The sequence below is a fragment of the Narcine bancroftii genome, chromosome 6, assembly GCF_036971445.1.
Source record: "Narcine bancroftii isolate sNarBan1 chromosome 6, sNarBan1.hap1, whole genome shotgun sequence".
Taxonomy (NCBI): domain Eukaryota; kingdom Metazoa; phylum Chordata; class Chondrichthyes; order Torpediniformes; family Narcinidae; genus Narcine; species Narcine bancroftii.
The window spans coordinates 240,261,319-240,287,449 of record NC_091474.1 but is presented as its reverse complement, the minus strand read 5'-3'; the positions used below and the strand labels follow the sequence as shown (position 1 = coordinate 240,287,449).

The following is a 26,131-nucleotide window of genomic DNA, read 5'->3' as shown; positions in this document are numbered from 1 at the left end:
CTCTCTTTATTACGCAATGCTGCTGGGAATAAGGTCCTAACCTGCTTTACCTTTCTCTTCTGTTTGATTGACCACAGGTTGTTGAAAGAAATGTGGATCCAGAATTGAACCTGCTGACCTACCTGAGGAGAAATTGTATCCTTGCCTTGAGTTTTTGGTGATACATGAAATTCCAAGGGTCGGTGGGGGGGGGGGGAAGAAGAGAGAGAGAGAGAGAGAGAGAGAGAGAGAGAGAGATGATATTTAGGGATCAGATCGGTGGTTCTCAACCTTTCTCTTTCCTCTCCACACCACTAAGTATTCCCTATGCCATCGGTGCTCTGTGATTAATAAGGGATTGCTTAAGGTGGTAAAGCTGAGAATCACTACTTGAGACCCAATTGTTACTGAGATATTTTGCTGGAGAAAAACCCCATCCACTGTAAGGATTCCACTCTTTTCCCTCAATTCCTCTGATCTGCTCCCAGGATGAAGTCTTCCATGCAAGATCATCAGAAATGTCCTTCTTCTTCAAACAATATGGCTCCTCCTCTACCACAAATTGCTCGGCCTTCACTCACATATCCTCCATCATCTTCTCACCTGCTCCCATGTGCAACAAGGGGAGAATTCCCCTTGCCCTCACTTACCACCCCACCAGCCTCCACATCCAACACATCCTCCCCCACCATTTCTGCCACCTACTACAGGATCCCACCACTGGACACATATGCCTCTCTCCTTGCCCTCTGCAGGGACCACTCCGTCTGAGAATTCCTCATTCACTCCTCCCTTCTCACCAATCGCCCCTTTGGCAAGTACCTCTTGTGTCCGCAGGAGGTGCTCTACTTGTGCTCGTATCTCCTCCCTCACCACTGTTTGGGGCCACAAACAGACATTCCAACTGAAGCAACACTTGTGAATCCGAGGGGGTTACTTAAAGCTTCTGGTACTCCTGTTGTGGTCTACTATACATCGGAGAGGCTGGATGCTGACTGGGAGATCGCTCCACTGAGCACCTCTGCTCTGTCCGCTGGAATAGCGTGGATCTTCCAGTGGCCACCCATTTTAATTATCCATCCCATTCCCTTGCTGACATGTCCATCCATGCACTGCCAGACTGAGACCACCCGTGTTGGGGAACAATGCCTCATATTCCGTCTTGGTACCCTCCAACTGAATGGCATTAATATTAGCTCCCACCCCTTGTGTCTCTTTTCCTCTCTCTCTCTCCCTTTTCCACAACCAAACCTTTTGTCTCTTCATCTGTACTCTTCCCTCCCATTCTTTCCTATCTCCAACTTTTTTTAATACTCTTTTTTTTAATTTATACCTTGAGGAAGGGCTCAGGACTGAAACATCAGTAATATAGCTACCACCTGTGAGACCTGCTAGGTTTCTCCCGCATTTCCATATTTTTACTACAATCTCAGCGTTTGCAGACTCTCACGTTTCCTGCCTTTTCAACCTAAAAGTCACAATCTACAATGAAACTGTACAACTGGCCAAGGAAGTGTTTTCCATTCTGCAGTGGTCCAAAAACTTTAGCTGTAGTTAAAGGGACAATCATCTTGCACCAGGCCATGTAGCAAGCTATGGCCTTGGGGGATTTGGAGTTCACTTCCTCCATTGAAGCTTCCTCAAATTCTCCTGTTATATTATCGGTGACATTTTTTTTCCAAATCTTGGTTTTGAACATCCTGTAAGAGGAGAATTAATGTCCACCCAACCAAATCCTTCTCTACCTTAGATGCCTCTAATAGATCCTTTCTTTTGACACAATTCACAGCAGAATTATTGATTCTCCTTATGTTCCTGAACTTTAATCTTTTAACATAACGAGAATCACTTCATTCTCCATATCATCTACAACCTGATCAATAGCTAAAATGATAATAACCCAAGTCAGTAGTTAGAAAGATCATCTATTTTACAGCTAATTCTTGAACTTCAGAACTGTTGGTGCTGAGTTTAAAGCTTGGGTATGTTTCATGGAGTCATTAAGTTAGTTGTAGGGGGTAGAAGCAGGCCCTTAAGCCCATCAGGTCCGTGTCAGCCACCATACCTAGCTTTACCTATCTCACTTGCCTGCATTCATTTCAACTCCCTCCATGCCCTGCTCATTCAAGGTAGGCCCCATTTCTTCAGTAACAGTCGTTTCTTTAGAAGTCGTTTATTTCGTTGTCTGTGTTTTAGATTTCTTCATGTCTGCAATTATAATATCTTTAGAAAAAAGATTTAAATGGGTTGTTTTATATAGAAATTTCTAAAAAACGGGTTTTAATTAATTCTGTCGGGAAAGGCGACTTCCTCATGCCATCGCACCACACCCCCATCTTTCATTTAGTCCTTGTTGCTAATGTGCCTGTCGACAGCAGCTTTCCTTAACGTGACATCAGTGGGCCTGATTGGAACCAAACTCGGCTGTGGCGAAGGAGGATGTGGCTCCTGCACTGTAATGATCTCCAAGTACAATGCGCTCCACGAGAAGATTGTGTATCCTTTCCCCTACCAGAATATGACACCAGAAAATCTCATCCATTTACAGTTTGATGGTGGTGTTCAATAGAACGTGCTCAACACTGCAGAAACAAAATGATAAAAAGAGTAATTAGCTTCCAGGGAGCTTGCTATCGGTTGAATATCCTCACTCCCATAACCACGACTCTGGCACCAGACCTAGACATCAATAACATCAGGTTGGCCCATGTACGAGCAGCCTCTGTCTCTCTGCCCCATCCACTGGGATTGGAGCTCCTTCAACAATATGCTCTGTTTTTCAGATCTATTCACTTTCACCTTTACACTGGCACCTCTCTGAACAAATAATATAGCAAAATTCAAAGGGGGTGCTTCTGAAGCCTTTTCAACACTGAGTTCAAATTAAAAATAAAGAGAGGAAAAGTAGGTAGTTTGTTAAATGGAGAGCAATTGCGCCCAGAGGAACCTGGGTGATCTTGTGCACAAATCCTTGCGAGAGCGCATGGAGGTTCAGAAGGTCATTGGGAAGGCAAATGGTATGTTGGCCATTGCTAGAGGAACATAGGAGAAGGGACATTTTCCTCCAATTATAAGGAGCACTGGTGAAACTGCCCTCCACTGCACAGGCCTCATCATTCAGAAGGAAGGATTTATTTTCCATTGAGGGAGATCACCGGCTTGATTAGTGGGATGGAGACTTTGTCACGCGAGGAGGAACTTGAGCCATGGGCCTACATTTTATACTGTTGAGAAGAAAGATTTGATCTCATAAAAAGATAGAAAGGTCTTAACGAGATGAACAAAAAGTGCGCTCAGAGATGGTTTCTCTAACTGGGGTGTCCAGAACAAGGGGTTACAGCCTCATTCTACACAGGAATGGATTTCCCAACCCAAATAGGCCATGGAGGTGCAGTCATTTAGTATATTCAATGGAATAATTGATTTTAGCTACAGTAAAACCCGTTATCCAGAATTCAAGCAACACTCAACCTCAAGCAACTGACAAAACAAATACGTTAAAATACATAAGTTTAAAATCGGTGTGCCTCGCTGTCATTTCGCCAATCACACAATAGCAATCTCAATCTACAAGAAAATTCACTTATCCAGCATATAACCAATCCCCATAAGTGTCAGATCAAAAGAGAAAGCAGTCTATTCGGCCTCTCTAGTTTGTGCTGACCAACATCTCCCTAGCCTCACTGATTTGCTCCCATACCATAACCCTCCAGTCCTCTCCACATCCATGCACCTATCCAATATACATGATCAAGCCTGGATTCACCACATCAGATGGCAGCTCATTCCACATTCTCACCATTCTCTGAGTGAAAAACTTCCCCCCCAAATCTCTCCCACTTCATCTTAAAACTAAGACCTCTCATTTTTATCTCCCCCAATCAAAGTGGAAAAAGCCTATCTACATCTATTTCTCTCATAATCTTGTAAACCTCGATCAAATCTCCCCTCCTTCTTCGCTCCAAGGAATAACATCCTAGCCTGTCCAATCTTTCCCTATAACTCAACCCCTGAAGACCCGGCAATATTCTAGTAAATCTCAGTCTTATCGATCTCCTTCCTGTAGTTAGGCACCCAGAACAATACTCCAAATTTGGCCTTCTAATGTCTTAAACAACTTCAGCATAACATCCCAACTCCTATACTTAATACTTGGATTTATAAAGGCTAAGGTTCCAAGAGATTTCTTTACAACCCTGTCCAGGTGCGACACCACATTCAGGGAATGATGCATCTTCACTCCTAGATCCCTCGGCTCCTCCACACTCCTCAGTGTCTTATCATTTACTATAGATCTCCTACCTCGGTTTTCCCCTTCCAAAATGCATCACCCCACCCTTGTCTGCATTAAAATCCATCTGCCACTTTCTTGCCCATTCTCCAAGCTGCTCCAGATCCCTCTGCAAGCTTTGATAACCTTCCTCTCTGTCCACAACGCCTCCTATCTTTCTATCATCAACAAACTCGTTGATCCAATTCACAACATTATCATCCAGATCCATTGTAATATTAGAGGTCACCCTTTGGTTCAAAGAAGACACGATCTGCAGTTCATCTGTTATAACTGGGATGAATCGCACAACCAAAACCTGTGCGTGATGGAGTTATAAGTGGAACAGCCATTGCACAGGGGTGATCCCACTCTCTCGGCAGAAGAGACCTTGAACCAGTGGCACAGGTGGAGACCTCTCTTGCTGCGTTGGATGACCAGGACGATTAAATGTCTTGTCAAGCTCTTAGCACTCCGTCATGTCTGCTGGGCCTGCCTTCTTGGCTGTTGGACCATTAATTGGCCTCTTCTGCCCAATCCGCCAGGGCTAGACTTCACCAAGGGTTGAAGACCCATCAGCCACCCTTACCTGGCTTAGCCTCTCTGCCAACACTGCTTACAGCGGTGTGGCCACTGCTTGGAGCCATAGGTGAGAGCTGAGTGTCAGGTGGGGACCAAAGGTGGACAAGCTGTCCAAAGAGAGCTCTCCCCTTCACCACCAGAGGTCCTAACCCTCCCTAGACACCCCATACACCCAAACAACAATGGCCCCAACACAGATCCTGGTCACAGGCCTCCAATCCGAGAAGCAGCCATCCACTACAACCCTCTGCCTTCTCCCACACAGCCAATTTCGAATTCAGTTCACCACCTCTCCTCGAATACCCAGTGTCATAACCTTCTGAACTAACCTCTCACATTGGACCTTGTCAAAGGCTTTACTGAATTCCATGTAGACAACATCCACCTTCCTCGCAACCTCCTCAAAAAAACTCCAGTAGATTTGATAACACGACCTACCATGCACAAAGCCATGCTGACTGTACTTAATCAGCCCATGACTGTCCAAATACTTATATGTCCTGTCTCTCAGAACCCCTTCCAATAATTTACCTACTGCTGATGTCAGGCCCACTGGCCTATAATTACCTGGTTTATTTTTGGAGCCTTTTTTAAATAACAGAACGATATCCTCCAATCCCCTGGCATCTCACCCGTGGCCAAGGACATTTTGAATACATCACCCAGGGCCCCTGAAATTTCTACACTAGTCTCCTTCAAGAACCAAGAGAATACCATATCTGGCCCAGGTAATTTATCTACCTTTATTCACTATAAGGCCACAGGCACCTCCTTCTCCTTAATCTCCATCTATTCCATGACTTTTCTGTTCATTTCTATACCAACTTCTTGAGTAACTTCTGATGCAAAAACACTATTTAAGATCTCCCCCATTTCTTGTGGCTTCCTAGATAGTTGACCACTCTCTGATCCTCTAGGGGACACTTGCTATCCTTTTATTCTTAATGTACTTATAGAAACCCTTCAGGTTTATCTACCAGAGCAACCTTGTGTCTTCTTTTGCCTTCCCAATTTATTTCTTGAGTATTTTCTTGCTTTTTTGTACCTCTCAAGTACATCATTAGCTCCTTGTGGCCGATACCTGCTATACACCTCCTTCTTCTTAACCAATATCCCTCGAAAAGTAGGATTCCCTACTCCAAGTAACTCTGCCTTTAATTCTACCAGGAACATGCAAATTCTACACTCTCAACATTTCACCCTTTGAAGGCCATCCATTTTCCTAACACACCCTTGCTATAAAACAACACATCCCAATCCATTCTTCCCAGATCCTTTCACATTTCCACAAAATTGGCCATCCTCCAATTTAAAATTTCAAAATTCTATTTCTCTCACATGCTGAGGAACCCCCCCACCCCCACAAGTTTCTGCCTACACACCAATACTGATCAATCTACCTACCAACTGAATATCTTGGGATGCAAGAAGAAACAAAGCAGTGAGAGGGAGCAAGTGCCAACTCCACACACCGTGCAGAGTTACTCAAGATCCTGGGATTGCTCAACAGGAGATGGGATAGAGGTGTTCAAAGCTCTGAACAAGGTAACTGTTGGGATCAGAACCTGCTAAGTGTGGACGCTACATTTGGCTCACCAGGTAAGGTTTGCCATAACCCTTTCCCACTCACCAGGACTCAGTTCTGCGGTCCTTTTACACTTGAACAGTTACATGGACAGGAGATGTTGAGAGGGATATGGGCCAAGCACAGACAAATGGAACAAGCTCAGTTGGGTAACTGGGTCAGAGTTGATGAGTTGGGCAGAGAGGCCTGTTTCCATTTTGCATAGCTCTATGACTCATTGGTCTGTCCCTCCTTAACTCGGCCCCCCCAGACACATGGCGGTGAATGCCTGTCTAGCGCCACTTTGCTCCCTCCACCTCACTGCCGTGACCACAGTGGAGGGAATCGGGAGCACCGCCACTCAGCTCCATCCAGTCCAGGTGAGCGATTCCAGTGAACAATTTTTTCAACGTTAAAAGACTAAGGAATGCTGGGGGGAAGGGAGAGATCATGGCACTGATGAAAGATCTCCTGATAACGAAGAGCCCAATTAGCTTTTGCTTATTCCTGACAAAGGGGGTCAGGCCTGAAAAGTTTGTTACCCTTTACTCCCTAAGGATGTTGCATGGCCTGCTGAGTTTCCTGAGCACCAGAAGTTCAGAGAACATTTGGCATTGTACTCTGTACAAGTACAGTCCATTGAAACAGGGAGGAAAGGTGAAAGAACCCTGATGTACGGGACATATGGAAAAAAATTAGTTAAGAGAATGTTAAAAATTCGATTTGAAACATAGTCAATCTCAACCCTAAGGTAATCGACTTAATATCCCCTAATAAAGTAACAATAGATCAAATAGTAAATTCACTTTTAATTCCTATGTATCAAATTGAATCTTTATGTTTGGCTTTGGCTGTTTCTAAAAAATGCTTAGCTATTACATGAAAATTTGATTTGGTTTTAAATATGAAAAGATGGCCTAATGAAATGAAAGCTTGTATTCCTTTTGAAAAGATTACATCTAACTTGAGAGATAAATACTTTTTCTTTGTTAAACTGTGGAGCCCATATTTAAAAACTATTGGTGTTAAGATTTGATCTCTCGGTCCGCTTCGGTGGATGTCTCTGCTACCGCAGCTAAAAAGATTGAATATGATTGCTTTTAGTGAAGATCTCCTTTTCTTTGTAGGTGGGTAGGGGAGGAGGGAGGGTGTTAGTGGGGTGGTTGAGGGAAGTTGGGGGGGGGGCGGTTTATTTAATCCTGTGATGTTTTATCAATATATTATAATCAATGTTACGTGATTTCAAATTTTAAAAATATTTTAAAAAGAAAATGTTGAGAGGGGTAAGAAGGCAGGGACTGATGGAGCTTGAGAGAATTACAAAATTGATGGCAAAGGAACCAAGAGCTAGAAGGAGCCAAGAGGCCTTGAAGAAGGGAACCAAGAGCTAGAAGGAGCCAAGAGGCCTTGAAGAAGGGAACCAAGAGCTAGAAGGGGCCAAGAGGCCTTGGCGATCTGAACCAGAATAAGAATCAGGTCTGTTGTCAGGAACATGTAACAAAATGTAATGTTTCGCGACAGAATTATTATGCATTTCTGGTGCAAAATTTACTAGACATTACATTTCCATAAATACACTGTTTTTAAAAATATATCAAGATAATGGAAAACCCCAAGATGTTCTATAAGAATGTGAGGATGGAGTCGTGTGAGAATAGGGCCCATCAAGGATTAAAGTGAAAGCGTGTATATTGAGTCGGTGAAGATAGCCGAGTTCCTTGATGAATACTTTGCTTCAGTATTCACCAGAGAAAAGGACCTTGGAAATTGTGAGGATACCTCAAAGTGGACTGAACCGCTTAAGCAGGTTGTCATTAAGGAATGTTAGAGCTCTTAAGGGAACAAAGTCAGATCATTCGCCAGGACCGGATGAGACTGAGGCTCCTGTGGGAAGTGAGGGAGGAGATTGCGGAGTCAGCGGCAATGATCTTCGCATTGTCACTAGGGGCAGAGAGAGAGAAGTACCTGAGGATTGGAGGGCCACAAATGATATTCACCTGTTCAAGAAAAGCAGCAGAGGTAACACAGGAAATTATAGACCATTGAGTCTTACTTCAATGGTGGAGAAGCTGTTGGAGGAGATCCTGAGAGAGACAAGTTCAAACATTTTGAGGTGCATAATCTGATTAGTGATTAGTCAGCGCGGCTTCACCAGGGGAAGGTCATTCCTCACAAAGCTGAATGAATATTTTGACAATCCAACAAAGCAGAGGAGTGGACATGATGTATCTGGATTTCAGTAAGGCATTTGATAAGGTTCCTCATGCAAGGCTCTTTCAGAACATGAGGGATGGAATCCAAGGAGGCCTTGCTTTGTGGATACAGAATGAGTTTGCCCGAAGAAGGTAGAGGGTAGTTGTAGAATGTTTGTATGCTGCTTGGAGGTCGGTGACCAGTGGTGTGCTGCAGGGATCTGTTCTGGGACGTCCTCCTTGTAATTTATTTTTATAAACGAACTGGATGAGAAAGTGAAAGGGTGTGTCAGTAAGTTTGTGGATGGCACAAAGGTTGGCGGTGTTCCAGAGGGACATTGATAGGGTGCAGAGAGCTGGGCTGAGAAGTGGCAGATGGCGTCTAATCCAGTAAAGTGTGAAGCGGTTCATTTAGGTCGATCAAATGTGAAGGAAGGACACACGGTTCATGGGAGAACCCTGAGCAGTGTGGGATAACGGAGAGATCTTGCAGCCCATGACCATGCAAACCTGCTGCAGATGTTGACAGTGTTGTTAAGAAGGCATATGGCAGGTTGTCCTTCATTAAAGATAGGATCGGATTCAAGAACTGTGAGGAAATGTTGCAGCTATGCAAGAACTTGGTCAGAAATATTGTTTTCAGTTCTGGTCACCTCACGACAGGAAGGATGTGGATGCTATAGAGAGGATGCAGAAGAGACGTGCAAGGATGCTGCCTGGATTGCCCAAAGAGGATAGATTGAGTTAATCAATCTTCAGAGTGACTGGGGATAAGGGGTGATCTGAGAGAGGTGTACAAGATGATGCAAGGCATTGATCATATTCAAGATTTAATTTATTGTCATGTCATAAAACAGTGTCATATTACATGAAATTCCTTTTGCTGCAGATTCACTATCGGTAGAAATTGCCTGAAGTGCCTCTTACAGTCAGAGAAAGAGAAGCAAAAGAGAGGACCCCCCCCCCCCCCCCATCAAGTCACCGAGTGCCCATAGATTAGCCTTCAGCACTTCTACAACCTCCGTAGCCACATGGAGTCCAGTCCAAACTATTGACAACCCAAGTTCCAGATCCAAACCTCTGGTAAGGTGAGGAACTCTTTGGTACCACCTCGCATCCTGGTTCCAATACCTAGAACCTCTTCAGCCAGTTTATAGCAGTCCATAGCACGTCTCCCGACACCATTCTCTGGCAGCTCCCAGCCTCTGTGGGTTCCTCACCTCGAGTCACCAGCAGACCGCCGCATGTGTGGATCTTTCAGCTGCAAACCCCCCTGTGATAGTACAGATCTATCACCAATGTATATAGTGTATATAGTTACAGTATCTAGACTGTGCTTACAGCGATTGGCTGAGAGCTAAGCCACGCCTACTGTCTAGGCCTTAAAGGGTTGTGTCCCTAGCCAGGTCGGATCATTCCGGACTGGTCGGCCACCTGTGAAGAGCTCCTGTCTTTTGCTAATAAAAGCCTTGGTTTGGATCAACAAGTCTTTGATTCTTTCGACGAGCCCTACACCCCCTCTCTGGTCCCGCCGCTGTGGTCACCATCCCGTGGGCCATCTCCTCTGCTTCTCCTTCTTAGACTGGGGTCTTCCTGTTTCCTGGTGCCCTGCACCAGCCCTCTGCTCCCCTGGAGTCTGCAACCCCACGTGGCTACTGCCGGCCAGGGGCGCCACCATCGTGGGTGCAGGCCGCAGGATTTTAAATGAAACTACGTCGGCTCCTTTAACAGGCCGTTCAAAGCCCGTGCAGAGCTAATGGCAGTTGACTGAGCGGTTGGTCCTCAAGGGAGCGCTGAATCCCAACAGGTCCACACCAGCAGGAGCGCAGCCATTACAGTGGCTTTGGCAGTGCCACCATTCTTGGATTTATGGATGGCCAGAGGCTTGTTCCAAGGACTGAAATGGCTAACACCAGTGGTGGGAGTTTTAAAGTGCTTGGGAGCAAGTTCAGTGGTGGGGGGGGGGGATGTAACAGGTAGGTTTTCCACAGAGGGTGGTTGGTGCTGGCAGGATCAGATCTTTGAAGAGACTGTTCGATAGGTATAAGGAGCTGAGAGAAATGGAAGGTTATGCAGTAGGGTAATTCCAGGCAGTTGCTAATGCAGATAATTAGATCGGCACAAGAGTGTGGGCTGAAGGGCCTGTACTGTGATGTAGATTTCTATTTTCTATTTCATACTCATGAAATCATTCATGAAAGCAGTTTTCATCCTGCAGGTCCCTTCACCTGCTGTTGACTTTCTTTCTCTACCCACAGATGCTGAGTGTTCCCAACAATTTCTACATTTATTTCAGACTTGCGGTATCTGCCGATTCTTTGGATTATCAAAGCATCTTTAAAATATATTTCAACCCAAGCTCATCAAATTTTGTTCAGATCCATTGAGTGTAGGCTCTGCATTCAGTGATATTCTGTGCACTAGGCGAAGAATTAACCTAGTTTCTATGTTGCTTTCCAACAAATCTCCCTGTGTCAAATCATTTTCCTCTCATCATTAATATATTCCAGTGATTTTCAACCTTTTTCTTTCCATTGAAATACCACTTTAAGTATTCCCTATGCCATCGGGGTGCTCTGTGATTATTAAGGGATTGCTTAAGGTGGGAAGTGGGTGGGAAGGGAAGGTTGAAAATCACTGCTCTAGACCCAATTGTTACTGGAAATATTTTGCTGGAGAAAATTTGTCATTGGCCCATTTCCTTTGGAGTTCTGAAACCGTGCACATAACGAGTCAATGAGGGACGATTAAAACAGTGGTTCTCAAACTTTTTCTTTCCACCCACATACCAGCTTAAGCAATCCCTTACTGATCACAGAGCACCCCGATGGCAATAGGGAATAAAAGGGAACTGAACAACACCTTCCTAGCATAGAGTCTGGTAGGTAGATAGAATGAGCTGCCTGAGGAAGTGGTAGAAATGGAGAAAATTGCAACATTAAAAAGATGCTTGGACAGGTACATGATAGGAAAGGTTTAGAGAATAATTCTCAACCTTTTTATTTCCACTCACATACCACTATGCCATTTGGTGCTCTGTGATTAGTAAGGGATTGCTTAAGGTAGTATGTGGGTAGCAAGATAAAGATTGAGAACCACTGTTTTAATTGTTCCTAATTGACTCGATATGTGCAGTTTGAGAATTCCAAAGGAAATGGGGCAATGACAATTTTTCTCCAGCAAAATATTCCAGTAACAATTGGGTCTAGAGCAGTGGTTCTCAACTTTGCCACTCACATCCCACCTTAAGCAATCTCTTACTAATCAGAGCACCTATGGCATAGGGATTACTTAAAGTGGGATGTGAGTGGAAAGAAAAAGGTTGAGACCCACTGGTTTAGAGGGACTTGGGCCAAATGAAGTTATGTGGGGGTAGATTGATTGGCATGGACAAGTTGGGTCGAAAGACCTGTTTCTGACCTGTCGAATTCTTATCCTAGAGAATTACAGTGTACAATTTACTGAGCAACTTGCAAATCTTTGGGATATGGGTAGAAAATTGAGCACCTGGTGAAATACCACACTGTCACTGGGAAAACGTCCAAACTCCACACAGAGAATACCTGAGAGCAAGATTGAACCTGGATCGCTGGAGGTGTGAGGCAGCAAGTCTAACTGCTGGGTCATTGTGCTGGAGTGGAGCTCATTCTTTGCATGGAACCAAAGCATGCAGAAAGAGGCACTTTGGCCCATCTAGTCTCTGCCAAATCCAATTGACCTAAATTCCAGAGGCTTCATAATTCCCTTTAGCCATTGTAGAACTTTAGCCACTGTCTCTTGCTTTAAGAACTCAAACCCTTCAGCCCAACTTGTCCATCATGACATGTGGCGTCCAGCCTTATTCCTTTTTCCCCCGACACTAAACCAGTTTCTTTTTTTTTAACCCCAGGAGCGTATTGCAAAGGCCCATGGGTCCCAGTGTGGATTCTGCACCCCTGGAATTGTCATGTCGGTGTACACTTTATTACGGAACAATCTCAACCCCACAATGGAGGAAATTGAAGACACACTCCAAGGTAAAGTCTGCTAGTTATAGTTCAATTCCAGTCCTTTGAGCTGTGTGGCCCCATTAAAAGTGTGAAGGAGTGAGAGAAGGTTAAGGGCAAGCAGGATGGTGCAGCAGTTGGACCATAACTCCAAGGATACAAGTTCGATCCTGAACTCCGGTGCAAAAGCTTGCAATAACAGAGGCAAAACTGCTCCTGGGATGTTGTATCAATGCCAGTTGGACATATTCTAATTTCCAGCTAACTCCAGTTAATGAAGGGCCTGAAACGTTTGTTATGGATCTTTATCTTTGCTATATAAAGTACACGGTTTGACCTGCTGAGTTTGCCGAGCTTTGGGTTTTGACCGTGTTAATTTGCCTAACAGGAAACCTGTGCCGCTGTACAGGATACAGAGCGATCCTCGAGGGTTACAGCACCTTTACTCAAGTAAGGAAATTGCAACTGCTGCCAAATAGTTGGCTTCCTCCACACCCTTCTGTATTTACTCAGTGCACACAGAATCTGATGTCTTCCTTATAATTCAAGGGATAAGAGATTAGCTGCCAACACCAACATTTAAAGCTTGTGGCTGATCACCCATGAGCAGGAGGTGGTGAACACTACCATCCAATCAGTGAAACTATCCCAGGGGGCTGTGGATGAGGGAGAACCGATGACGATTTTTCAGGTTGAGACCCCAAGGGTAGAGAGAGCTGGCAATAAAGAGGTGAAGAGAAGGGGTGAGGCAAGGGATAGGTGAATCCTATTGAGGGGAGGTTGAGGTGCAGAGGGAGCTGTGGACGAGGGAAAGGTGGAGGTAGTGACAGAGGCCAGTAGATGCTGTGGAGGCAATGGAGTTCTGGAGGTGATGGAATATGAGAAGAAAATAAGGTGATGATGAGTGGAAGCAGGTGAGTGAGGGTCAGTGGGCAGAATGGAACAGTAGGGGAGGGAATGGGGGACCCAGAGGGGGGGTGAGTAGGCAGATGGTTGGTAGCTGGAATCGCAGGTATATCAAAATAAATGGCGAGGGGGACTGGTGGATGGGGGAGGAGGGGTTGTAAAGAAGAATGTGTGTGAGACATAGTGAGATCAGGTAAGAGAAAGGAATGGATAGGGTTTCCTAAAATAAGAGAACCCAATGATCATGTCATTGGGGTGCAGACTACCCATGCAGAATTTGAGTTCATGTTCCTCTAGTTTGCATTTGGCCTCACATTGGCAATTGAGGAAGCCAAGGACAGAAAGGTAGGTGTGGGAATGGGAAGGGGATTTAAATCGGCTTCCAAACTGGAGCTCCAGAAGGCCATTGTAGACAGGGTGCACATGCTCAGCAAAGCAATCACCTGGTTATGGCGTCCTCTAGTTCTAGAAACAGGCCCTTCAGCCCAACCTTCATGCTGACAATATCATACACCTTCTCTAGACCCATTTGCCTGCACTTGGCCTATATTCCTCCTTTCCCCATCCATGTGCCAGTCCAAATGTCACTGAAATATTACAATCGTACTCCACACAACCACTTCTTCTGCAAAGGTGCACAAAAGTGCTGGAGCAACTCATCATCCATAGGAAATAAAAGACAATGTTTCGGGCCTGCACTGTTATGTATTGCATGAGACCCCAGCATCTGTAGTGATAGGTGACTCCAATATTCGGGTGGGGTGGGGGGGTGGGGGGAAAGGTTGGCTCTGTGGCTGCAAGAGATGGTATGTTGCCTCCGGGATGCCAGGATGAAGAATGTCTCTGAGCAGTTGCCGAAGGGGATTGTAAGTAACTAGAGATTTTTGGGCACTGGCATAAATCACAAAGGTAAAGGGATGGCATCCTGTGGAGTGAATTTAGGGAGTTGGGATAGAGTCAAAGAAGTAGGCCCTTCAGAGTAGTTATCTCTGGATTGCTCCTGGAGCCAGACGAAGGCATGGCTGAGGAGCTGGTGTAGGAGGCAGGGATTCGGGTTCGTGGATCATTTGCAATTGCTGCTGGGGCAAAGGTAACTTGAACAAGAAGGATGGGTTTCAACTAAACTGAAAGGTGACCAAAATTCTGCAGGGAGATTTGCAGGAGTAAATGAGGAAGGCTTAAACTAGATTGTACGGGAAAGGGACCAAAGGCAGCTGAGAAGTTGGGGGCTAATACCATACTGGTAAAGGATTAACTTCAGTGAACAGAACAGGCAGGGAAACAGCAAAGAGAGAGGAAAGAACAGTAATTTCAACTGTAGTTATCCCATTGCAAGCAGCTTAACAGGGAAAGCAAACAAACCCAGGGTGTGGATTGGTGCAGGAGACTGGGATACGGTTCAGAGGTTTTCCAAGCTTGGAGCGGGATCTGGACCAGTTAGAAAAATGGGCTGAAAAATGGCAGATAGAATTCAATGCAGACAAGTGTGAGGTGTTTCATTTTGGAAGGTCAGACCAAGAAAACATACACGGTGAATGGTAGGGCATTGAGGCATGCAGACATCTGGAATTATAGATACATAATTCACTGAAAGTGACATCGCAGGTGGATTGGATTGAAAAGAGAGCTTTTGGCATATTGGCCTTCATAAATCAAAGTATTGAGTACAGCAGTTGGGAGGTTATGTTATAATTGTCTAAGACATTGGTGAGGCCAAGTTTAAGGTATGTGCAGTTTCAGTCACCTAACTGCAGGAAAGATATAAGATAGAAAGAGTGCAGAGAAGATTTATTAGGATGTTAATGGGTCTTCATGAGTTGAGTTACAGGGCAAGATTAAACAGGTTAGGACTTTATTCCCTGGAGCATAGAAGAATGAGAGGAGATTTGACAGAGGTTTTTAAAATTATGAGGGGATGGACAGTAAATGTAGAGAGACTTTTTCCAGAGGGTGGGTGAGGTACAAACCAGAGGACATGGGTTAAGAGTGAAAGGGGCAAAGTTTAGGGTTAATGTGAAGGGGAACTCCTTCACAGAAAGTGAAGTGGTGAATGTGGGCTCAATTTTAACTATTCAGAAGAAATTAGACAGGTGCATGGATGAGAGGTATGGAGGGCTATGGATTGGGTGCAGGACAGTGGGACTAGGCAAAAAATATGGTTCAGCAGGGCTGAGGGGCCTAATTCTATGCTATAATGTTCTATGGTTCTATATTGTCCAGAACAGAAACATGACCGAGAGAAGGGCATTGGCAGCTTAATGTTCAAGGCTACAGATACTACAAGTTCAATAGAGGAGCAGCTGGGGAGTGCGATAGTACAGATTCTATCACCAATGTGTATATGGAACAGATGGCCATGTAGGATGACTGTGATTAGCTGAGAGTGTAGCCACACCTACTGGCAAGTCTTAAAGGATTGCTCCTGGCCAGACCAGGTCATTCTGGACAGGTCGACCTATTTGCGATACACTCCAGTCTTTTAGTTAATAAAAGCCTTGGTTTGGATCAACAAGTCTTTGGTTCTTTCGACGGGCTCTACAGGGAGAGAGAGGTGTCTTTTGATGAACGAAGATATTAGTGGTTAGGGAGGATGTTCTTAGAAGATCGTCTTGCTGAAACTCTATGGGATGAACTTGGAAACAAAAAGTGAATGATCACTTTGACAGGGCTATATTATAGGTGACACTAATGGACAATGGCTATTCCAAAAGCAGATTTGTGGACAAATTGGTAATAGCTAAAAGAATAATAGTGCAGCAAACCACTTACCAGCAACTAACTCCCAAAATGGCAGACATGTTGTGGAAAATTTGGGAAACTGACCTGTATCCTACACAGGTTTTTATCTGAGTTGATGACATCATTGATCATAATCACTTCCTGTCCATGTGACAGGAGCAATGATATATAAGCCCAGCATGCAAGCCTGGAGGTAGCAGTCTTGTACAAGGTTCTGCAGTGATTTCACAATTTGTAAGCTGATGTCTATAAGGTAGCTCAGTATTAGAATAATTTGCTATAAAAGCATAGTTTTACAGGCAGATTTTAACTTCCCTAATATTGCCTGGACATCTATTGTATGAAAAGTGGAATTTGTTGTTGAGTCCGAGAGAGCTTCCGCCATTGATATATTGAGGGTCCTATGAAAGAGGCTGTAATGGTGGTGATCATGGTTGCAAGTAGTCAGTGATCCCTTACTGTTTGATTATACTTGACTGCCACCAGGGGCTGACACAGTATGTCTGAGCTGCAATGGAGACTTGCAGCCTCAGAGAGACTTTAAATAACTTTTTCCTTCATCCTTGTGTTGTCTAAGAACTCACACATATAAATACAAGATGAAGGAAATACTTTAAAAGGTAAAATCTAAAGTCAGACACTGATCAGTGAAGAGAGGCTAACACAGTGAAACATGGAAGGATTCCATCCACGAGTGAAACTTCACCTGACAGGTAATGTGGCTAACAATTGGAACAGATTTAAACAGCATTTTGGGTTGTATTTAGTGGCAGTGGGAGCTGATGAGAAAAGTGTGCAAGTGTCAGTTTTTTTTACTTGTGTGGGTGATGAAGCCCTTGACGTGTATAATAACTTCACATTTGCTGCTGAAGGCGATAAAATGAAACTGGAAAAAGTAATGGAACAGTTTGAGGCATGCTGCATATCTAATGTAACGTGACATTTGAGAAACACTGATTTTTCACGTGTACAGAAAACAGGAGAAGGTATTGATCAGTATGTGACTGAATTGAGAAACAGAAGCAAAATGTGTGAATTTGGTGGACTGGCTGACTTGCTGATAAAAGACAGACTTGTGTGTGGTATTCCAGATAATAGGCTAAGGGAAAGACTGCTAAGAGAGCAAAATCTAGACCTGGAAAACGCCATAGCAGTCAGTAGGGCTACAGAAACTAAAATTGCAGTGAAACTAGCTGCAACGTGGATGCAGTGAGCAAGAACCGACAAACTGTTTAACAAAATGCCCAAAGTGGAAAGAGGCATGGCCAGCGAACAAAAGTGAAAGGAAAAATTGAAAGCCACGTCATCGATGTGGTGCGCAACAACTTCCAAAAAAAAGTCTAGCATATAGTAAAACATGCTATGTGTGCAACAAAAACAACCATTATGCCCGTTGCTGCAGGAACCAAATGCAACAAAGCAAGGTTCATGCAGTAGATGAAGGGGAGATAGAGGAATTCTATGTAGATGTTGTGATGGAAAACAAGAAAGAAATGTTGAGATTAATGACACTATAGTTAAATTGGATACTGGAGCACAAATTAATGTAATATTAGAGACTGATTTTAAGATTAGATCAAGACCAAAGATGTATGGAACAAATGTGAAGGTGACAGGACATTCAGGTTACCGATATACCAGTGCCAAGAGAATGCAGGGTCAAAGTGAAACACAAGGACTAAGAGCACATGCCAGCATTCATCGGGCTATCAAAGGATGAACAGGCTACACTAGGTTTAACAGCCTGTGAGAAACTGGTTAAAAAGAGTCCTCATTGTGGAAAGCAAAGGAGAGATAGTCTATGATTAACTCATGAAAGAGTTCAATGACCTATTTCAGCATCTCGGCTGCTGTCCAGGAGAACACCCGATCAGAGTGGATAATTAATGTGTGCAATCGATAATGCATCAAAAGCAACTAAAGGCAGAGTTGGGCAGGATGGAAAGCCTGAACATGATTCAGAAGATAGATGAGCCAACGGAGTGGGTGAGTTCACTTCTTGTTGTGGACAAAAAGAATGGAAAGCTTAGAATTTGCTTGGATCCAAGAGATCAAAACAGAGCAATAAAGAGAGAACACTTTGAGCTTCTGCCTCGTGAAGAAATCATGTCACAGTTTGCAAATGCAAAGTTTTTCAGCGAGTTAGATGCATCATCAAGATTTTGGCAGTTGAAATTGGCTGAAGCAAGTTCAAGACTGTGCACGTTCAATAGTCCGTTTGGCAGAGACAGATTCCTAAGGTGACCATTTGGAATTGCCTCAGGTCCTGAAGTGTATCACAAAACTATCCATATGGTCTATGAGCACCTGGACAGAGTAAATACCTCAATGGATAACATCATAGTATGGGGAACCATGAGAATAGAGCATGACGAGAGAGTAAGGAAAGTGCTGGAAGCAACAAGGAAAGCAAACCTGATGCTGAATAGAGAAATGGCAGCTCGGGGTGACAGAACTAACATTTGTAGGAGATATTACTGGCAGTGAGGGCATCAGACCACATCCCAGAAAGGTGTCCGCCATTGAGAACATGCCAAGGCCTCAATGCAAAAAGGATGTACAGAGGTTTAAAGGAATGGTCAACTATATGGGTAAATTCATATCCAAGCTCTCAGAAAAGATGGCTCCATTGAGAAGACTAACAGATTTGAACATTGAGTGAGAGTGGAATCAAGAGCAGGAAAAGTCATGGAGCGAACTAAAGAATCTGCTCACAGAGGAACCAGTTCTGAGGGTTTACGACCCAGCGAATCCATCAAGGTATCATCAGATGCATCACATCGTGGGCTCGGTGCAGTTCTTCTGCAAAAATATGATGACTGGCCACCCACTGCGTATGCATCACGCTCAATGACAGACGTGGAGATGCAACACACTCAAATTGAAAAGGAGCTGCTCGGCATCACATACACCTGTGAACGATTTCATCAGTTTGTGTCAGGACAAGCAATCAATGTAGAGACTGACCAGAGCCCTTGATTGCATTGTTCCAAAACCCATTAAATGAATGTCCATTTAAAATGCAAAGAATGATGATTAGGCTGAAACGTTTTACACTGAACATGGCGTATACTCCAGGTAAGGTAATGTACACAGCAGACATGTTGTCTAGAGCTGTTGACACGAGAGAACCTGCAAACACCAAAATGGATGAAGACGTGAATGCCTTCGTGGACATGATCACAAGTGCACTGCCCATTTCAGATGCAAAAATGGAGCACATAAAGTCAGAGACAAAGATGAAACACTAAGACAACTGAGACAAAACATCTTGGATGGATGGTCCAACATGAAGCAGGGCTGCTCACCTGAATTTGCAGAGCACTGGAACTGCAGGGCGGAACTATCAGTGGTTGAAGACATCCTCTACAAAGGAAGTAAAATCCTTATCTCAGAGTTTGAGAAAAGAGATGCTAAAAAGGATCCATGGAGGACATCTCTGAATCCAAAAGTGTAAGTAAAGAGCATGAGAGGTGATGTTCTGGCCAAGAATCAACAATGATATAACAAATGAAGTGTCAAACTGTACAATATGCCAGAAATATCAAGCAAGCAATCCTGCTGAACCACTAAAGCCGCACCCAGCACCACACAGACCTCACCAGAAGGTAGGTGCTGACCTATTCGAATGTCAAGGGAAGGACTATCATGTAGTCACAGACTATTACTCCCTGTATCCAGAGGTGTGTAAACTAAACACCCCCCCAGCAGATGCTGTAATAACAGGTATGAAAGCCATATTCTCCAGACAAGCGAGATCTTCACAGACTATGGATGCCAGTTTTGCAAGTTAAAGATCCAACAGTTTGCCAAAGAGTGGTACTTTGTACACACCATGTCAAATCCTCACTTTCCAGAGTCCAATGGTCTAGTAGAAAAATCGGTACGGACAGTGAAAAGACTGATGAACAAGGCAAAAGACAGTGGAACGGACTTCTACCAGAGCATGTTTGGGTGTGGTATGTCACCAACACAACTCCTTATGGGACGTAGGCTAAGATCAAACCTACCCATTCAGGAGAACCTCCTAAAAACAAAGGGGAGAAAGTGAGGAAGTTCAAAGAACAACAGAAAGAAAAGCAAAAGTATTACTTCGACAGAGGAACAAAAAACCTACTGGAACTCCACACTGGTGACCAAGTAAGGCTAAAGGACAAATCAAACTTGTGGACACAGAAGGAAATGGTCATTAGTGAAGTCTAACCAAGAACATACACCATTCAGACTGATGAAAGTTCTGTTCTGCGAAGAAATCGTCGAGATCTTCAAATGGGATCAGCCGCAGTAGATGCAAAGTCAGATACTGTTAAACAACCTGAATGCACATCTGAGGAGACATCATCTGCGGCAACAACTCAGATTCAAGGACAATCTACCAGGAGATCGTCAAAATATGTGAATCCTCCTAAGTGACTCAATGAGCACATTTAAAGACCCCTGTTAGAGAATGAAGTTGTGCTATCTTATTCTCTCTTCAGGTTTTAGTGGATGTAAATGAGAACACACAAAACAAGTTTTAAAAAATGTTAACAATGTTGATAATAATGAAAATGCAAGTTCTTGGTGTAAAAGTTAAAATTGCAGAGTTATACGAAGAAAACGATGTAGTGGCCATGTAGCGGGCCGAGCAGGTGCACAGTGTGGTATCGCAAACTGCCTCAAGCGCGGTTCTGCGGGCGTGCAGTACCGTTATACGGACAGCTAAATACTCACCCAATGGACCACATGCAAGAGATACTGAGTGCCGAGGAATGGCACATTGATCTGCCGAGTCTCCTCCTGGAAGGCACGGGTCACTCACAAGGCTTAATTTAAACCTGCCGGTCCCATGGATTGGCAGCTAACTTGCAGTGATGTCCCACCTTGTCCCGTGGAGCCCAAGACATGCGATATATAAAAGAAGATTGTAAAGTCTGAATAAATCAGTCTTGAGTTGACTAATCTAGCATGTGTGTTTGCATTAAAGACAAAGGAGGAAAAATCCAACACCCAAACCCAACCAACCAATTTTCCCTTGCAACCGCTGCAACCGTGTCTGCCTGTCCCGCATCGGACTTGTCAGCCACAAACGAGCCTGCAGCTGATGTGGACATTACCCTTCCATTAATCTTCGTCCGCGAAGCCAAGCCAAAGAAAAAAAAAGTATCTCTACCGTAGTAGCTGCTACTACATGTTAGTTAAATATAAGCTTCGTTTGTTTTAAGAAAAGGAGATGTAATGATGGTGATTGTAGTTGCAATGCAACTAGTAATGTCTTACTGTTTGATTAGACTTGACTGCCACCAGGGGTGTCACTGAGCAGGAGACACACAATAGGCAGATCTGTAATGGAGGCTGCAGCCTCATGGTGCTGGCTTACAATAACTTTAAAGTAAAGAACCTTTTCCTTCATCCATGCCTTCCCTTAAGAACTCACAAGATGAAACAGAGGCCCAATGCTAGACCTGAATGAGATAGGGCAAGTGATGGAAATGACAGTAGGAGAGCATTTTGGGACTAGTCCATTAGTTTTAAACTAGTCATTGAGAAAGAAGGGACTGGTCCACAAGTCTTAAAATGGGGCAAGGCTGACATTGGAGCAAGTAGACAGGAACTCGTTGAAGTTTGTTTGGAGAGAAAATTTACAAGTAGGCAGGAAGCTGGAAAGTGGGAGGCTTTTAAAGGTGAGGAACCCAGCTTGATAAGGGATGTTAAGGCACTGGGCAGAAAAAAAAAACAGGTGGCAATCATCTGATTTAAGTGAACCCTTTTAAAAGAAAAAAAGAATAATTTTAGAGCAGTGGTTCTCAACATTTTTCTTCCCACTCACATGCCATTTTAAGTATTCCCTATACCATCTGTGATTTGTAAGGGATTGCTTAAGGTGGTATGTGGGTGGAAGGAAAAAGTTTGAAAACCACTGTTTTAATTGTCCCTAATTGACTCGTTATGTGCACGGTTTCAGAACTCCAAAGGAAATGGGCCAATGGCGATTTTTCTCAAGCAAAATATTTTAGTAATGATTCGGTCTAGAGCAGTGGTTCTCAACCTTCCCTTCCCACTTACATACTTCCTAAAGCAATCCCTTACTAATCACAGAGCACCAATGGCATAGGGATTACTTAAAGTGGTGTGCGAGTGGAAGGAAAAAAGTTGAGAGCTATTGGCTTCGAAGCAAGCCTACCTGCACCAATGAAGCAATTTCACATACCTGATTACTCAAAACACCTTAAGCAATTGCTTACCAATCACGGAGCACTGATGGCACAGGGATTACTTAAGATGGAATGTGAGTTTGGAAGAGGAGTTTGAAAACCGAGGATGGTAAATGGAGGATTTTTTTTTGGATTGGAGGCCTATGACCAGTGAGATGCTGAGGGAGTCAGCGTTAAGTCCACTGCAGTTTGTCATTAATCTTAATGATTTGGATGGAAATGTATAAACATAATCAATAACTTTGCCGATAATATCAAAATTGATTGCAAGTGAGGAAGGATATTGAAGTTTACATCAGGATCTAGACCAGAAGGAATGGCAGGTCAAGGTGTGGCAAATAGAATTTAACTCTGAGAAGTTTAACCAAGACTAGACTTACACGATTCAAGCTGGGGTCCTGAAGAGTGTTGTGGAGCAGGGAGACCAAGGAGTGCAGGTGCATAGTTCCCTAAAAGTGGCAACATAGATGGTCATGGTGGTGTTGAGCCCATTTGCCTTCATTGGGCAGGGTACTAAGTACAAACGGATGTTGCCAGGAGATATTGGCTTTTGTTATAGGGAGAGATGGGGCCATGAATAAAGTGAATGTTCAAAGCCTTATTTCCCAGGGTAGGTAAGGTCAAACATGAGTGGGGAGAAATTGAAGAGGATTCGAGGGGAAACCTTTTTAACTCAGAGGGTGGTCCACGTTTTGAACAAACTGCCAGAAGAAATTGTAAAGACGGCCACAATTTTGATATTCAAAAAACATTTGGACAGATGTATGGATCAGAAGGGCTTTAGAGGAAATGGAACAAATACAGGCAAATGGGACTAGCCCCAATTGCCAAGTTGATCAGCATGGATGAGTTGGGCTGAAGGACCTTTTCCATAGGATGCCATGATGCTGTTCTTTGCCCTCCACATCTTCTCCCCAGCACCCCTGCTGAATCCCTCTTCCCATCCTTCCACATTGAGGGGGGGGGCAAAAGTGCAGACTGGAGAGGGGGCAATAATGGGGCCAGCGGGAAGAGACTGGAGTGTGGACCCAAGCTCTGTAATGCATCCACATACCCAAGGACAATGTCATCGGACTCCAAGCACCACGTAATTCCATGAGGCTGTTTCAGAGAAGTATTTGTTGAGACCAACTTTGGTAAAGTCATGTTTGATTCTATTTTTTTCCCACGTAGTCATCGAGCTGCTGCGGCGGAGGCGGAGGCAGAGGCAAGAATTGCTGCAAGGAGCAGCCCAGAGAGGTTGAGTTACACCTTCTGAGTTCTGCGTGAGAGAGAGTGTGTGTGTGAATGTGAAAGAGATGCAGTATCCATTTTGAATCAGATTTGTGGTTCTGCGGTAGCGTCACTGGGCAAACATTAGTATAAACCACCTTACCACAATAAATAAAAATAGTTCACGAAAAGCCAAAGTCAGGCAGTATCTATGGTTCATTGATCATTCAGGAATCTGATGGGGAAGAAGCTGTTCTTTGTGCCGCTGAGGGCTCGACTTCAGGCTCCTGTACCTTTTCCCCTGATGGTAGCAGAGTGAAGGGGGGGGGGAGACGGCCTGGGTGGTGGAGGGTCCTTGAGGGTAGAGGCTGATTTTTTTAAGGCACCGCCTCTTGTAGATATCCTGGATGGGGTGGAGTCAGACCGAGTTAACAACCCTCTGGGATTATTCTCTTGTCCTGAGAGTTGGCGCCTCCAAACCAGACAGTGATGCAACCAGCCAGAACGCTCTCCACGGTAGAAGTTTTCGAGAGTCTTCGATGACATACCGAATCTCCTCAATGCCAGGTGAACTGGACAAGTAAGTTCAGTGCCCAAGATATGAAAATAAGAGCTACAGGGTCACTCAGTAGAAGAGGTTTCAGTTAAAAGCCCTCCAATCACAGGTAGCAATAAAACCATGTACCATTTCTTGGTGTTTATACTTTAATTCAGACCGTCTCTCTTAATGAAGTGTAGATTTGTAACCAGCCAGGGAATACCACTGGTTAACAGGTATCTTGCAAACAGCAGAAAACTTTCATACTCTCAAAAGTAAAACGCTGCCGAGGTGCAAAACCAGAAATAAAAGCTTAAAGTGTTGGAAGCACAAAGAAAAGAGGGCGACAAGTTTTAATCTCCAGTCATTGGCCTTTCAATGGAATTATGAAAATGTAGGTTTAAGTTGCAGCGAAAAGGGAGGTGTGGCATGAACAAACCAGATTTTAACATAAGGTAAACCATGCTTTACGAAGACTCAAATTATGAATATCCTCTGATACGGAGAAACCCATGTTCGCTTCTCCAAAGAGATTATAATGGGTTTTCAATCTGACAAAAATTGCCTCCAGTGGAGTTTAATGGGTTTTCAATCTGACAAAAATTGCCTCCAGTGGAGTTTAATGGGTTTTCAATCTGACAAAAATTGCCTCCAGTGGAGTTTAATGGGTTTTCAATCTGACAAAAATTGCCTCCAGTGGAGTTTAATGGGTTTTCAATCTGACAAAAATTGCCTCCAGTGGAGTTTAATGGGTTTTCAATCTGACAAAAATTGCCTCCAGTGGAGTTTAATGGGTTTTCAATCTGACAAAAATTGCCTCCAGTGGAGTCGATGGGTTTGCGCTTTATGAATTTTTGGATTCTGAACTGTTCCTCAGGAACACTCTACCTTCGTAAACGGGGGATATCTGTAATTGTGTTTGAGAGATGCCGAAAATGCTCAGCATGTCGGGCAGTATCGGGGTGGGTGGTGGAGAAGGGCAGAGAAACTATTAATGGACTCTTCACACGGCCTGTTGAGTGTTGAACATTTTCTATTTTACTCGGCAAATGTGTTCTCCTTCTTCCAGAAATCGCCCAAGCTCTTCGAATCATCAGATTTTAAGCCGCTGGATCCTACCCAGGAGCCCATCTTCCCTCCTGAACTAGTAAGTAAAGCTTTGTTTCCTCAAAGATGATTCCTGTCTTAGCAAACAGGAATTTCCACTGTGGATCGTTTACACCCTCTGTTTTAAATTTCTCAGACTTGCTTTGAAATTTGTCTGTGGACTCACCTGTCCCTTCCTTTCCAAGCTCCTCCAGATCTGTTCAGTTTCTCCAATTGTGCCTTAAGTCAATGACATTCATATCTTCAGCCACCCAGGCTCTAAATTCTGGAATTCCCTCTTTGTTTCTCTCTCGTAATAAAACATCCCTTAATTCCCATCTTTTGCTATGATTTTGTAGCCAGCTGTATAATTTGATTTGCGTGCTTGTTGCTGAGTGCCCAGAATGCCCCCAATCTCTTTTCCATTCACTCTTTACAGCAGCAAAAAGCATTTTGAAACACTGCAGTGTAATGGTATAGGGCAGCTTGCCGAACCTCTGTTTCCTCTCAGCCGACTCTGGGAGTCAAGGTGGCCCCCTGCAGCAACACTGCCGTCAACTGGAGGCATGGCCCATCATTTGAGATCAGTTGAGCAGCAGTCGATTCAACACAAGCACCTGACATGCCAGTGTTGTGCGGGGCCAAATTGGGAGGAGCTGGAAACCACTTGGCTGAAGGTGGCGGCAGGGAAGGACGTGTGTGCAAACAGGAGGTTCCCTGAAGAAGGGCTCAGGCCTGAAATTTTTTACTTCCTCTGGACGCTGCGTGACCTGCTGATTGTCTCCAGCACATTTAGGCCTCGCAGGGCCAATCTTCCAATTTTCGCGGGAAAGATCATTCCACTAGATCTCCCTAAATTACAGGCCCAGCTTTGGATGTCGTT

The 26,131-nt window shown here is 44.2% G+C and overlaps 1 protein-coding gene across 9 annotated transcripts in view; it reads left to right on the top strand.

Annotated features, from left to right (window-relative positions):
* The window catches only part of xdh (xanthine dehydrogenase), a 179,186-nt gene that overhangs the window by 47,271 nt on the left and 105,784 nt on the right, over positions 1-26,131 (top strand). For all 9 annotated transcript variants that reach the window (XM_069887778.1, XM_069887780.1, XM_069887777.1 and 6 more), the window contains 7 exons: positions 78-135; positions 2,379-2,475; positions 6,667-6,775; positions 12,477-12,603; positions 12,962-13,023; positions 23,586-23,651; positions 25,232-25,309. In XM_069887778.1, coding sequence (XP_069743879.1) covers positions 78-135; positions 2,379-2,475; positions 6,667-6,775; positions 12,477-12,603; positions 12,962-13,023; positions 23,586-23,651; positions 25,232-25,309 — 597 coding nt within the window. The remainder of the gene's footprint in view (positions 1-77; positions 136-2,378; positions 2,476-6,666; positions 6,776-12,476; positions 12,604-12,961; positions 13,024-23,585; positions 23,652-25,231; positions 25,310-26,131) is intronic.